The following is a 15,679-nucleotide window of genomic DNA, read 5'->3' on the forward strand; positions in this document are numbered from 1 at the left end:
GTTAGGTAACAAAATAAATAAATACTCATGGCACTACTTGGGGTATAAGCCTCATTAAGGCAAAAGGATCACATTTCACCTCAGTAACTACGCATAGAGTTAGATTCTCGTTGTCCTGTGAACCAATCATTAGAAATAACCTGTGAAACGTGTATTTTCAGAGTCCATTTAGACTGAAAACATCCTGATGTGTCCAGTGACTCTGGCAAACTAAGTCACTTTGGGCATCGTGGAGTAAAAATCCAGTTTAGATGCTGTATTTAGCATTACACACAAAGAAAGAGATTAGATAGGTAAGATTTCCTTTTAAGAGGATTATTACCAGGCTTTCAAAGAGGCACAAGCACCTCATTCATTGTTAATGTGTTCATTGGGTTTGAACAAATTCAACAGCCCAGACTCACACTCAAACACATTTATTTAAGCGCTCTGGAGATTTTTTTTCTTTGTTTGTTTGTTTGTTTTTAATAAAATCAGGTCTTCCAGGATGACAGTAAATCACTATCCCTCTCCCCAATGTGCTGGCTATGGGAGAACCTCCTTACCAGAGTCCTGGCCCATCCCAAAAAATGGTACCTGCCCTCAAGCCCCGCCCTCTCCCTACCCTCACATCTGTTCACTTTCAAGCCCTGGTTTAAGGAGGTCCCTGGCAACAAAGGAAGTATTATTGAGCCTGGGGGGAAAATAACAGTTTGGGGAGGCAGGGCTCTGTCCTGCTCTCTCTCTCTCTCTCTTTCTTTTTTAAACATTAACAATTATAGTGTTCGATTTCTTTATAAAAATCAAACTATCAAAAGTAGTTTGAACAGTGCTTGCTTTCTTCTCATAACATAATTTACCATATGGAGTGAGCACCTTTTCTATCTGGCAAATCGTCACACTCCTTTCAAGGTTGGACCAGCTTCCGACATGTATCCTTCGTGCTTTCAATGGCATGAAGAACCTCTGAGAGTTCCTCTAACGTGACGTTTTGCCACGTGCATCACTTCCTGAGATGCGGCCATCCTTCACAACACAGTCACAACTACATACATATGTTCGCCTTCACTAAGTTCTTCTGGCTGTATACCCAAAGGCACTTCTTGAACAGAGGCGGTGTCCACATTTCCACGGTCACCCACCTCTTCTATAACTCCATCTACATTCCACCTCAATCCTGCAAAGTGTTTGGCACAGTTCAGTCTTTCACTACTGTGCAAAGCCAGGAATGCCTGTAATTCTTAGAACCTGAGTGCCGATTTCACCGCAGCCTCCTTGCCTGAGCCTGCAGTTTCACCAGCTGGTCTGACATTAATCAGGTCATGCAGACTTGTGAAACCAGGAAACCAGAAAGCCCCCGCCTCACTCTGGGTGGTGCCGTGATACTGCTTTCTTCCCAAATCCCACTCAGCTCAAGGGCATGATCTGCATAATAAAATATCTAATGCCTTCATGACCTAATGTTATCAGCGGTGCTTTAAGAACTTAAAAATTAACTTCAAAATGAGAAATGTGCTTAATCCCAGTTACTTGTTCATTGAATATTATAATACTGTTTGAGGGCTCTGTGTGCTGAACTATTTACAGGTGCGTTTGAGGGCTGGGACTAGTACCTGCATGTCCTGTGCTTTCCTCTCTTCTACACTTCCTTCCTGGATAAAGACTCCTTAACCTGCCTCTCCTTTAGAATCGCCGAGGCCGGGAGCAAGCACTGGCACACAACCATACTCATTCATTGCTGTATCGCCTGTGGCTGCTTTGGAGCGAATGGCAGCAAAGTTGAGAAGTTGCAACCAGGAGCATGTGGTCCGCAGAGCCTCAGATGCTTACCATCTGGCCCTTTGCAGAAAAGGCTCACCAGCCTCCGATCTAGGAGAGGTCTCTGGGCGAGGAGCATCGGCATCACTTAGGGGCTTGTTAGAAGAGCAGACTCCTGGGCCCTGTCCTAGAACTATGAAATTCTACTCTGTACTGACCTTGAGGACCTGTTAAACAGGGAGGTGTTTGGGACTCACCCCACGCTACCATCAGAGGTGGCCAGAAAGGGGCCTTTATGTTCCCCGAGTGCATCTGACAGATGAATAAGAAGCTTGGGCCCAGCCTGCTGAGGTTGCTGTGGTGCCTCTTGAGATCTCCCTGCAAGGCTGACAGCAGACCCTCCAGCTGCCAGGAGAGGTGAGCACCGCTCTGGGGATTGTCATCTCTGGAAGGAGTGGCCCCACCCAAGGTCACTTCCCCTTGCTAGGCAGTCTGCATCTCACACCTGGTTGATTTGGGGAAAACACCTCTCAATGCAATAGCTCTAGAGCTCCCCAGGTGATCAGCTGAGACCCTTGGCAACAGCAATTCAACTTCTCCCTCTGCACCCTCCTGCCTCCCTCAACCCTCACAGGTGTTCCCTAAACCTCTCCCCAATAAAAGTCGTCTCAGAGTCTTCCCTGACACTGCCTTTGGAAGTAGAGTGTTGCTGCCGAGATAAGCTGTGTCCATAAACAAGAAAATTCAAAACACAATGAGCTTCCTAGAAGGTGAGTGCTGGAGGGGAACAGGTGACTGAGATGGATGTGCAGGGCTGTAGGACTCTCAGAAGGGGGAGTGCGGGGGATGGGGGGACCGTGGGATAAGGCACTTCAGACAAAGGGCAGCCCCAGTCAGGCTGAGTGGAGCAGACTTGCAGTCAGCTAGTGGAAGACGAGGCTAGAGAGAAAGCCTTAAATGCCAGGCTAAGACATTTGCATTCCGTGGGCAAAGGGAAATCATGAAAGGCACTGAGCAGAGTAACAGGATAACGATACCAGCTATGCCGCAGGAACCTTCCTGGCGATGGTTTGAAAGGGATTGCAGTGGCAATGACCGGAAGTAGGGGACCCCTGAGAAAGCTGTTGAAAGGCAGTGAGGAGAGAAGTTAGTGATATTCTCAGGGGCTGGCTTAGAATAAAGACCACGGGGCTCAGAATAATCCAGACCTGCCTTCCAAACCCCACTCAGCCACTTCCAATCAGCATGCCCTTGGGCAAGGACCTCACCTCTCTGACTTCCCCCAGCTGTAAAATGGGATAACAGAATCAGGTGCTGCATCTGTAATGCCTGGCCCGTGCTGGGCTTGCAATGAATGGAATCACTCTCGGAGGCAGGGCTGTCTCATCTGTGTCTGCACACACATCACTCATCGCCCCAGCGAGCAAATCTGAGCCTGGCTGCTCTGCAGACTGCCCTTGAAAAGTGATTATTCTTGGACATAATGATTTAATGAGGCCTCCATTTCAAACGCGTCCGTCGTTTATTGAGGTGCTTAAACCTGAATCGTCCCTCTTGAGGTGCGAGGGCGATCTCCACTTCTACTGTAAGGCTGCCTGCCCTGTTGTTATGACGACCGGTTTCCCAAACAGCCCTGCTATGTTCAACAAACCCTTTAGGATTCCTCGTGCCCAAAAGTCCATAAGCCCTTGAGACAATAGCAGGGTGATACTTTTAAGCTTCCATGGGAAATACTGTCAACTCTTTAAATTAGCCAGTTGGCTATCTGCTGCTTCTCCAACAAAAGCGCCAGCCCGAGCATCAGCGTGACCCTGCACAGGGAACCCCATAAACGTCCCCACTATGTGGAAATTGGTGCCACAGTGTATCAGCTGTCAGGTCAGCTCCCCACTGACGTTCACCATGGGAAAGTGAAGCAGAAAACGATGGAATGTGTGCCCTGTATCCCATGTCAGAGTCTGACAAGTCAACAGGCCGTTCTAAAGATTTAAGTTTAGGGTACTGTTGCATTATCTCTAAAACTAGTTCAATCCTAGTACATGCATTTTCCAGCAAATAGTCACCTTTATGAAGTCACTTAACACACGGGAATGTTAGAAACACAGTTATTATCATTAATATTGCAAAACCTTAACACCACTCATTACGTCCCTGTGGTTTCTGGCAGATCACCTCTCCCTCCTCACTTACCTACTTCCTCTCCTCCTCCCTTCTCCTAATCTCCTCTCCTCTCTGACATAGCCCCAGGGTGAAAGGTGCGGCCACCCTGCTCGCAGCCTACCCAGTATCTGTTCTTTTTTTTTTAATTATTCTATTGTTGTTCAATTACAGTTGTCTGCATTTCCCCCCACCACCACTTCCTACCACCCCAGCCAAACCCACCTCCCTCCCTCCCTTCCACCCTCCCCCTTGGTTTTGTCCATGTGTGCTTTATAGTAGTTCCTGAAAACCCTTCTCCCCACTGTCCCCTCCCCCCTCCCCCCTCCCTTCTGGCTATTGTTAGATTGTCCTTAATTTCAATGTCTCTGGGTAGATTTTGTTTGTTTTTTTCTTCTGTTGATTACGTTCCAGTTAAAGGTGAGATCTCTTTTTTTTCCCTGTCGAAAGGACTCAATACTTTAAGGGTGGTGTGTGTCCAGCTAATGTGGTGGTGTCCTTCACTCTTGCAGCCAGGTAGCCATATAACATAGTCCTGGCCAAGAAGACTCAAGCAAAGCTTGCTGAATTTGGGAAAGCTATTGTTTTACAGATTAGAAACATAAAAACAACAGATATATGGCTCTTCTCTGCATTTCCTCATCTTCCTATCTAAAATAAGACGCTGTAGCCCTGGCAGGGTAGCTCAGTTGGTTAGAGTGTTGCCCTGATAGGCCTAGGTCGTGGGTTCGATCCCCAGTCACGGTACATACAGGAAGCAATCAATGAATGCATAGATAAGGGGAACGACAAATCGATGTTTCTCTCTATCTCTCTCTCTCTCTCTCTCTCTCTCTCAAATCAATAAATTTTAAAAATAAAATAAAAAGATGCTGCAGCATCTTCCAGCTGTGAGGAATAAATCTACGTACCAAGGATGGAAAGCAATAAACTGGAAGAGCCCGGATCCTTGACAGCATTCTTGAGCAGCGCAGCTGCCTACCTACCTGCCTAAACCCTCTATTGCTAAGCCACTTATGTCTGCTTTCTGCTCATTGCCACCAAACACAATTCCTACCTGAAGCAAAAGGTGAGGAGGGTTCCCTTCATTCAACAAATACCCACTGAGTGCTTACTCTGTGCGGGGCACCATGCTGAATAAGGAGATAAGCAATGAATGAACAAGACAAGGACAGGCTGTGGTATTAGAGAGGAGATAACCAGACAGTAACAGGGCAAGGCTGGTCTCTCTCAGGAGGTGACATCTGACCCACAGCTGAAGGGTGAGGTGGAGTCAACACTGTAATGAGTGGGAAGAAGGAGAGCAACATTCCAGCAAACACAGAACCCTGGTGATGGGCCAGTGGGAGTGGGGGTGGGGGTGGGGGTGGGGGGTTGTTCAAAGAACAGAGAGGGAGCCAGTGAGGGAGGGAGGGAAGGAAGGAGGGAGGGAGGTACTGGGTCAAGGTTGGAATTTTATTCTATGAATAACAGAATGGAAAGCCACCAGAAGCATTAAACAAGAGAATGACAGGACCTCGTATATGTTTTTAAAAAATTACTCTCCCTGTGACATGATGAATGACCTCTCAGGGCAAGAGACGTCCCCGTAAAGAAAAGGGTGGCCTGGGCTCAAGCGGGCCAGTGGAGATGCAGAGCAGTCCCCCCACAGTGGAACTGCCCCTGCTGTCCTCACCTGGGGTGACAAGGAGCAACTTGGTCAGTGCACTTAGAATCCAAACAGGCTGATTTGCAGAGGGATGGAGAAAGGTGTTTTTAGAATGCTGAGGGGGCAGGGAAGGAAACACAATTATAAGGTAATTGGAAGAAAAGATGGACAAATTCACAGTGAATGTTTTGGTCTTTTTAGTATTCAGAGGGAAAGAACAGGATAACGTTGGGAGCTATTACATGGGGACTGTCACCGCATATTAATGAGGAACTAATAGAATTTCCAAGAGGTGGTAAGAACACTGAGGTCCTAGATCACCCACGTCACGACTTTCCCCAGCAATGCTGGGCAGCTGAGAGACCAGATGTAAGCGGGGGCAGGGGTGACCCAGGCTTGTGATTGGGATGATGAGCCCAGTGCAAGACTGAGGAGGGGGATCCTGGGTGCGTGCTGGGCAGCACTGAAACCCTTCACATTTGTGAATACACCGATTCTTCTGTGACTGCCATCCTATACTGTAGAAACTGAAACCCAGAGAAGCTAAGAAACTTGCACACTTTCGCACAGTAGGTACATGTCTGTTGTTAAAGTTTAATTCCTTAACCACTGAACTATGCTATCTCCAAGCAAAATAACAAGGAAGATGGTGCTGGAACAATCAGGAAAATGCCTAGGAGGTCAGGATGCGCGTGAAAATCTTGCCGAGGAAGGTCTCACTGCCCGACGCACACAGAAGCCAATATGGTGTAGCACTGGCTTTGAAGGGGAAAAAACAGCTTTTAATGCGAGGTCACCCAGCAAGGAGACAGAAGTCAAGGCTCAAATCTGCTGCCCCCGATCTAGGGTTCGAGGTGAGATTTAAGGGATTTCGGCACCAGATCATCCAGGACAACAGACCCTCCACTTGTGAAAGGGTCCCAGCACTCGGGTACCGGTCCTATCCCAGTCCCTTGGTCCCACGGAGGGAGGGGAGCAGTTAAGATTTCACAAGTACTACTCATGAGTGGTGGTCACAAGTGTTACTCATAAACTTTGGTTCTGGATCTTGTTAGAAACAGCATGGGACCAGTTTGAACTGGTTCTATGGTTGCAAAGCTGGCCTGCTGGAGGAAGTATATGAAGTTATGAACTGAGAGCCCAGATCTGGCCAGTGGGCCCCATGGTGTGGCTGTACCACAGGGGGCTGCGTGACTTGGAGGAGAAGATCACAAGGCTCTGGGCTGAACTTCCGGGCTGAAGGGCGTGTGGCTAGCAGCCACTGACTCGGCCTTGCCCAGCTGCCCACTAAAATGCCCATGAAGTCAGAAGACCAAGCCCCACAACATCACCCAACACAAAGACTTATTAATAGACAACCTAGTCCCAGATTCTGGAAGAAACTGGCACCACTTGTGAAGCAGATGGATCTAGATTAAGAAAAGCCTACCCAGGCTTCTGGCTTTGCTTCATTACTCAGAAACCACATGGCAAGATGTAGGCAGACACTCCGTACTTGCCCCACGTGACACAGACCCAGAGCGGGAAGCATCCATGCTGGCAGTCATCCAGCATGACCTCAGGGGCACCTGAGACTCAGATGGAGAGCTGGTCCCCAAAAACACGGACACATGGACACCATACACATTCACATCCCATACACACACTCATGTACCACAGATGTCACACTCAATTCACACTCACACTACATTCATGTCACCACACACTCCTTACACAACCCTACACACACCCACACACAATTCATACATTACACACCATACACCACACACATACATTCACACACTATATTCAGATCACCACACACTCACCCCACACACACACACCACGCCCACTCATCCCACACATTCACACATACACATACCATAGGCCAGGTTTCTACATCCATAAAGTGACTGTAAATTCCGGAAAACAGCTGGGCAGAATATACAATAAACAGCATCCTCAGCCGAGCCAGCTGTGGAGGGGGGAAGGAAGAGGGGGTCATGGGGAAATTATATACAGCGGAGTCACAACCTGCACTCACCTAGTATGTAATTCACCTGAATTCGGCTAACAATGTCAGTCTTGAAAGAGGAAAGGGAGAAAAATCCTTTACTTCTCATGGCCTTTCCCCCTGCTCTTCCTCCATTCAAACTAGACTTTAGCTTTGAGAGCCTCCAAATATTTTCCTAAACACAAAGAGAAACAAAAAAGTGTTTTCCTTCAGCTTTGAACTTTCAAGCAGTTAAAGAGATTCTCCCAGACCCCTCCACGCCTGAACAGGGCCCCCAGTGAAGATGCGACACACACCCTAAATGGGACCCAAAGGAAGGACGTAAGTGCTGACAGAGGCATTGTTTTCCCCGTGTGCTTCTCCACACACTAAACTTTCTATAGCGAACATGCGTTACCTTGGAAGCCAGAACACAGCATTATTCTGCTCAGACAGTTCACCTTTAAGGAGCTCATCAGGTGCCCGGGATGCAGGTGATGTGCTGAGCACCCCCTGCAGCCCCACTCAGGCACTCGGCACAGGGAGGGGCTGCGTGAGCCCAGGGGTGTCTCCTCAAGGACTCGAGTCCTCAGCCTTGTAAACGCTGGCAGTTTACTGTAAACGCTGACTCCAAGTGGTCCATATTTTCAAGAAAGCGTAAGGTGGTGGGGTGGAGGAGGGCACTACACTTGTGCTCAGCAGTTACAGTAAAGCGAGTGGACACTGCCCGGGGTTTAGAAACAAGAGACCTGAATTCTGAGGTGGGCTCTTCACTGCTTAGCTGAGTGACCTTGCCCAAGCACTTCACCGCACCAAACGTGTTTCCTCATCTGGTACATGGTGATAATAATGGTTTTGGGGTTATTTTAGGGTTCTGTAAACTAATGTCCAAAAGAAGAAAAGACGTCACCTATAGCAGATGTTCAGTAAGTGCTGTTTGAATTCAAATGATGAAGAAATAGACCCAGTCCCAGAAAAAAGGGTGAGGCAGTGACCACAGAAATCCTCTCGTTATTTCCAAATGTTCACGGTGTTTGTGCTCATCAGCACATCTGTATTAGTTTTCTAGGCTGCTGGAAGAAACCACCAGACACTGGGGAGCTCAAACAACAGAAATGTACTGTCCCGCAGTTCTGGAGGCAGAAGTCAGAGGTCAGGGGGTCAGCAGGATGGGTTCGGAGAGCTGAAAGGGAGGATCTGTCCCAGGCCTCTCTCCTAGCTCCTGGTGGCAACCTCTGGCCTTCCTCGGCTTGTGGAAGCATCATTCTGATCTCCTGATCTCTGCTTCCGTCTTCACGTGGCATTCTACCTGTGTGTCTGTGTCCAAACTTCCCTTTTTATAAGGTCACCAGCCCACTCGAATGACCACATTGAACTGATTATCTCTGAAAAGACCTTCTCTCTCCAAACGAGGTCACATTCTGATCTACTGGGGGTTAGGACTTCAACACATAAATTTGGAGGGGACACAGTTCATCCCATAACAATATTGTAAAAAAGTTTTATCTCCAGAGCCATGGAGGGGTTGGGCGGGGGAGTGTGGGAGGAGAGCATGTGAGGAAGCAAATGCCATTAGTAGCTAAGCTGGAAGGAGCTAGACCACAACGCGGCTCAGGGCCCACCCCTCCAGTCTCCTCTACAGATGGAAGCAAAGATGGCATTCAGACCGGCCAGAGAACCTCTGTAGGAATCCCACTGGAAAATGATTTTCAACAGGAGCCAAATGGTCTTGTGAGAGTGGCAAGAGGCCATGGAAAAGCCCAGGCACCATTGATAGGCCCCGACCAACAGGTTCAGACACCAAACTTCACTAAGGACAGCACAACCTTCTCTGCGGGAAGGTGCTGTGGATGTAGGTGCACAGGTCAAGGGTGAAGAAGGGGCCTCCAAGGGTCCAAGCCAGAGGGATTGCTGAGTACAGGATAAGCCAGGAAAACACACTTCTTGCTGACTGAGAGGGGACCAAGCCTGGGACCCTAAATTCATCTGACAGCCTGGTTAGAGTCAGAATAACTTTATCTTTTGTCCAACAAACAATGGTTCAGTGGACTAAGGTCTAAGACAAAATCACCTAAGATAAGACTTAGGAAAGAGGGTGCAAGACAGACATAGAGAACTGCATTTGCATAGTTGGGCCATTCATCCACTTCTTCAATTTTACAGTCATCGATCGAACGTGTGGTCGATGGCAGGCATGCAAATGTCAAGCATGTGCTCCCCAATGTGGCAGGACTCACAGACTGACTAGAAAGCAAGAGGCATGAACAAGCCCCAGCAACGCAAAATGTGACCAGTGGTGAGCCTGTGGCCGGACGTGGCCCTGGTCTGTCCAGGAGACAAGGGACATGAGACCATGAGACTTCCTGAACTTTATAAACTGCCTAGGTTTGCTACCACCTGTTTCTGTAGTGATTTTTGCAAAACCCTTGTAACAAAGAGGCTTGTGTTTGACAAAACAGGCTGTAGAGAGGCGGGCATGTTTTCTCACCCTGCAACCCATCAGGTAGACAAGAACCCAAAAAGGAGAAACGGGTGGAACTTCTGAGGAAAGAAAATGTCATCCCTGGGGACTACAGGAAGACAATGACAGACACCCAGAGGTTTTAGGAGATTCATTCGCTCGAGAGACAGCACGCGACGTCCCGCTGTAACTAGCACAGCATTAGGATAGGAATGCAGTGGTGAGCGGAAAGACCCCTACCTAACAGGGCTTGTCCTTCCTGGGGTGGTGGGGCCGACATTAGTCAGTAAGTATCTGAAACTATAACCACAAGTGTAAGAGGTGTGTACGGAGAGCTGGGGAGAAGGAGGAGGCTTTGCCATCAGGAAGCCTCAGGTGGCTCTCCGCAGGTACCATCATCTCAGGGAAGGAATCCAGGTGACCTTCCTTCACCCCTTCCAGTGACCTGCAGGAACAGTACTGCTTCCTCAGGCTGGTGCCCGCAGGGGTCTGTGCGCACACTCCGCAGACACAGACTGCTTGGTCCCCTGCACTGCCCCTCCACCCCCGAGTCCTTCCCTCCTGCTGTGCCTTTATGTCTCTCTCCCCTGTATTATTAACTTACTCGTCTTTGCACCAAATGTATACTGAAGGGACAAGAGCAAATGTCTTTTATCTTCAGTCTGTCAACACAGGGCAATTAAGACCCAGAACTTTTTTCCCACAGCACTATCAAAATGAATCAGGGTCAACAAGTTTAAACATTAAACTGAAACCCACAAAAATAATTTAACAAGAATAAATACCAAAACCCCAAATTTGGGTTACTGCAATTAGTAGTATAAATGCAGGATTCATGGGCGGGGGGAGGGGGCAGCAATTCATTCAACAAACATTTACTGAACGCCACCTACATTCCAGTCACTGTGCCAGGAGCTGGGGTCACCCAGTCACTGTGCCAGGAGCTGGGTATATAGCAGTGAAAACACAATGTCCCTGATGTCACAGAACTCACATTTGACTGGAAAGAAAGATCGAAGGGCTTTAACTAATCCCATGTGAGTCATTGGTATGTAGCGTGGAGCCAGCCCTGGGTCCCCTCGTATCGAGAAGGACTTTGACGAACCAGACAGTGTTTGGAGGAGTTTGGCGAAGCCACGGAGGTCTGAGAACTGACTGGAGGACCGACGGTGAGAGGAGATGCAATGGCGGTTTGCAAATATCGAGGGAGTTGTCTCTGCACCCTTGGTTCCAAGGGCCCAGGGTTCCCCAGGTAGAGATTATCAGGCAGCAGGAATAGTTTCTCACGAGGGAAACTGCTCCACAAAGGTGTGGGGCAGCCTTTGTCCCTAGGGAGAGGCGTCCCATTTTCAAGGCTGCTGCAGGAAAAAACTGTGCTGTCTGAGACCAGACCAGAATATCAAGAGATCAGACTAGTCTCTGAGTCCCATCATCCATAATATCAAGAATTCTTAGTTAACCCCCCCCTTTAATCAGGAAGGCAGTGGTTAGGAGAATAGGCCTTGGATTCTGGCCCTGCACTGGGGCAGATCACTGCACAGTCTAAGCCTCATTCCCTCTCTTGTAAAAGCAGGATAGTAACAGTTCCCACCTATTCCAGCTGTGAGGAGGAACCCAGGTGATTTACGTAAGTGCCGCTGATATAGGCCTGGCCCTCGGCAAGTCATCAACATGTGTTAGCTAACGATGCTCTTAAGCGCTGGCATTTTATTTGACGTTTCCATTTATTTAGGGAAATCATTTTGCTGTGAGTCTCTATTTTTGCAATCTTTTACATCACATCCACTAAATCAATTATTATAGCAATTTAAAACTATAAAGTAGAAGCACTTTAGAGAAATTTGAAACGTTTTATTCTCTAGAGAAATCAGAAAAATAGCCGTGCAAAAGGGAATATTTAAGGATGTAATTGAAGGGACTTGCGATTAAATCAAAGGGAAGCTGGGAAGCTATGAATGTATGGAATGGCTGAGCGAGGCTGGGGCGTGACAACCTGTCTCCCTTCTTCTTTGGGAGACCCCCATCAGACGGTGGAAGTAAAAATCAATCCAGCAAGCTGATTTTATGAGGACTAAATCTTGCCAAACCAATTTAATTTCCTCCTGTGACAGAGAGACAGGCTTCGGTGACAGGGAGAAGCAATGGGTATCAGATACTGTGGTTTCAGCTAAGTCTTTAATTCCAGCCTACATAATAGCTGAATCTAAAAACTTAATTGAATTCTGCTGGCTAGTGAAAATGACCTCCAGAAATGGGAACCAGAGGCTCACTCAGAATCCCTTTTTGAGTAAGGAGGAGGCAGGAAGTGCTTTCCTTGGTGGGACTGACAGGAAAACATGCACCCTCCATATTTACTGAACACCTGTCAGGTGACACGCCCTCCATTGGAAGACATGCTCCCTACGGTGCCAGCACAGGAGACATAGAGATGATAGAGATGATGAGTCCGCTCCGTCCTCATAGCTCCTGAGGTTGGGGTGGCCAGCAGAGAGTAACTACAACTTGACACTAAAGGAGTGACCAGTGGCTCAGAAAGAAAGGACCTTTGAAGACAGAGGGAACTGGGGGATAAGTAAGAGCTATGAAAGGGTTGAGAGAATGTGTAGACCAGGGCAATGTAACTGAGTCCCATCTACTTTGAATAGACAACCTCCAAAGGCCCTCTCTAGCTTTAGAATTCTAGTGATGAAGCCATGCTTGTGGTTTTTACAATCTGGACTCGCCCGAATCCAGCCTTTCCTTTTGTCCCCGTCAGAAAAGGGTTGATGGAAACAGGGAAAGATGGCATTCCGGCTTCCTATCACAACACGTTCACTGTGGGCAGTAGGTGCCCCCAGAAGCCTGGGACTGAGTTCATAGGCGGGGCACTGGTGGGGGTGGGGGAGATGGGGGAGCGGGGAAGAAGAGGATAAAGAACCCTGGCTAATCTCCCAGGGTGGCTGAAACCCAGGACATTTGTAGTTTTCTCAAATGACCATGCTAACAAAAGATGTCCAGTTCCCAGTGTGAAATATCCACAGGAGTCAGGCCACTTGTCTAAAGGCTGAGGGACTGCCAGTCCACCTCCAGGGGGGCCCTGATCCTATCTTGATTTCAGAAATCTCACTCTCCCCTGAGACTGATGGAAATTTCTAGGGCATTGAAATGACCCTGCCCACCTAAGAGTCTTGCCAATTTTAAGTGACTTGCTGTCCTGGGACTGGAGCTGAGCTCTTCCTGTGAGGGATGCAGGCCTTCAGAAGCACCTGCCTGGCAGGGCTGTCCACGCTCGACAGGGCACCACAAAAGCGCGGGCTTGTCCCAGGCCCCACCTGTTGCAGGGACCAGCTCTCATGATGATTGATGGGATCTGACTCAGGATGGCAGAGTCATAAATAACAAGCACTGGAAATGAATAAATATGTACATATTTAGCCAGCACATAATTACTCTCTCACACCCATAAATATGAACACAGGCAACACACACACACACACACCATATACTCCCAGTCACCTAGGCAACCACTGCCTGATGCTGTACTTTGTTCTTTTTCACACTAGATCTTTTTAACCTTCTTTCCTCTGAGTGCAGCTCTGGCCCTTGACACTGCAGAGGAGAGGCTGTTACGTATAACACTAATCAGGTCCACTTTAAAGGCTTACGTCTGATCCTCATTCTGACACTGAATTCAGCCAACACATCATTTGGAAAGTTGCTGAAAGCATCAGCAACACAAAATCACTGCTCTGATTGCTACTGTGAGTCAGAAAAATTAGAGACGAACATAGTGTTATGCCTCGAACTGTTCTCACTGACAGACAGTTCTCACTTTTTTAAAAAAGGGAATCAAAAGCTCATTCGAAAAGAGAGCAGATTTGGTCCCCAAAGATGGAGAGACCGATTCTCAAGATTAAAGTGACAGCTTTTATTTAGGAGGCATGGATTGAGGGTTATTGATCTTTTAGGAGTAGTTCACCTTTTCCCCCTCCCTACACTGTACATTATACTTCAAATTAACCTCGCTTTCTATTTTAGATTTCATTATTCAAAAATGCCAATAACATTAAGGAGTCAGGATGGAGTTAAAAACATTGTAATCCAAATAGTGACCTGGTTTTTGACATGATCACTATTAATAAGTAGTGAGATTTTGCCTTTTCACCTCACCAACAGGTCTCACATCACCAAAGGCCAGCCTGTGGCAACAGTCTAATTTCATCTCTGTCCTACAATTATCAGTGTCTGCTAAGACATAATAATAATAAACCTGATATTGTGGCTGGGCCAGACAGTTCTTTGCAAAGCCTTCCCCCAGAATTCTGCTGAGGGGAAGGACCTAGGTAGGAGGATGGAATGTGTGGTCCTCACCAGCCCCCAGCCTCGCCTCATGCTGAGGCACTGGGGTGGAGAAGGAAGCCCTTCCCTGTCTTTTCAGACACAACTGCCGGAAAAGGGAGCTTCAGTGCAGGAGTGATGGAGCCAGAGGGTGTTTATTTTGCCCTGAACTAGGGTTCTGGTTTCGGAAGCTGTTGAGGGGACACCTTCTGAGCAAGGAGAAAAGGGGAGGCGACCAGGAGGACTGAACCCAGACAATCTGGGTTAGGTGCAGCCTCTCTAAGTCCAGGGAGAGAAGGGCCAGGTGGCCAATGTATGAAGTGACCCGGCTGGGAACACAGGAGGCCAGACAGGGACATGGACCAAAGTGGGGGCGGAGGCGAACCCGGGTGGGCCAGGAGCGTGGGTGGACTGAAGGGTAGGTGGGCGTGCCAGGTGGGCTGTCCTCCCACCCCAACCAGCCCCAGCAATGAGCCTGCCCTGGCGGAGCCAAAGAAGTGCTGGTTTCCCCAAGGCGCGGGGGGGTTGGCTCAGCCTCTCTAAGGGTCGCTCTTGGACCCTGCTCCCTGGGCCTGGGTCTGTCAGCCTGTGCAGGCACTTACACTCCTGTCTGTCTGTCTCCCTCCTCCCCTCGCCCCACCAGCTTCCCGCTGTTGACCCGGCCTCTCAGCACCTGGGGGGCTGCAGGAGCTGGGCTCACTCACCCGCGTGCAGGCCGCCCACCTCGGGGCCGCTGTCCGGGACGGCGTTGCTGGGCGGCGCGTCCGAGTCGGTGTAGGTGAGCCAGGTGGACTCGGTCTCCCGAGTCCAGCTCTCGTAGTAGCGGGGCTCAATGGCATCGGCCCTGCTCCCACCGCAGCCCATCCTCCCGGGTGGCGGGCTCACCGGGCAGCCGCTCGGCTCGCGGCTGGGGCTGCGGCTCAGCCCCGGCGGCGCCGCCCGGGTGGTCGAGACGGCGGCATCGCGTCCCAGAACCCTCCAGCACGTCAGCTAGGCGCCCGCGGAGCCCTCTCCTCGTGCGCCCCTCCCTGTGCACCCCTCCCCTCCACCGCCAAGGCCCTCCCCTTCCCCACCTCCGCTCGTCCTTGCCGCTCCCCACCCCACCCCTAGTCCCCTCTCCCCGCACCCGCTCTCTCTGCGCCAGAGCCGGCGGGGGGCGCAGACGCAGCGGCCGGGGATGGGGGGTGGGGGAGTAGGGGATTCCACCCGGGGTTTGGCCCCGCAGGCCGGAGGTAGGACTCTCAGGCTCTTGCGCATTCACCCATTCGCCCATTCGCCCATTCACGCATTCACCCAGTCACCCATCCTTCCACTCACCCATCCTTCCATCCTTCCATCCCTCCATCCACCCACCCTCCCTTCCTCTCTCCCTTCCTCTCTCCCTTCC

General features: G+C 49.5%; 1 protein-coding gene across 2 annotated transcripts in view; it reads right to left on the reverse strand.

Moving 5' to 3' along the window:
- BAALC (BAALC binder of MAP3K1 and KLF4) overlaps positions 1 to 15,330 on the reverse strand; it is a 77,437-nt gene extending 62,107 nt beyond the window's left edge. Inside the window, exons 1-2 of one of the 2 annotated variants that reach the window (XM_071222221.1) lie at positions 14,997 to 15,330; positions 13,176 to 13,359 (exon numbers count right to left, since the gene is read on the reverse strand). In XM_071222221.1, the coding sequence (XP_071078322.1) occupies positions 13,211 to 13,359; positions 14,997 to 15,156 (309 nt within the window). In that variant the 5' untranslated portion in view covers positions 15,157 to 15,330 and the 3' untranslated portion in view covers positions 13,176 to 13,210. Of the gene's footprint in view, positions 1 to 13,175; positions 13,360 to 14,996 lie in introns of those variants that run through there. The other variant, XM_024572221.4, reaches the window with a different exon arrangement.
- Positions 15,331 to 15,679: the final 349 nt, after the last annotated feature.

Source organism: Desmodus rotundus, chromosome 8 (assembly GCF_022682495.2).
Source record: "Desmodus rotundus isolate HL8 chromosome 8, HLdesRot8A.1, whole genome shotgun sequence".
Lineage (NCBI taxonomy): Eukaryota > Metazoa > Chordata > Mammalia > Chiroptera > Phyllostomidae > Desmodus > Desmodus rotundus.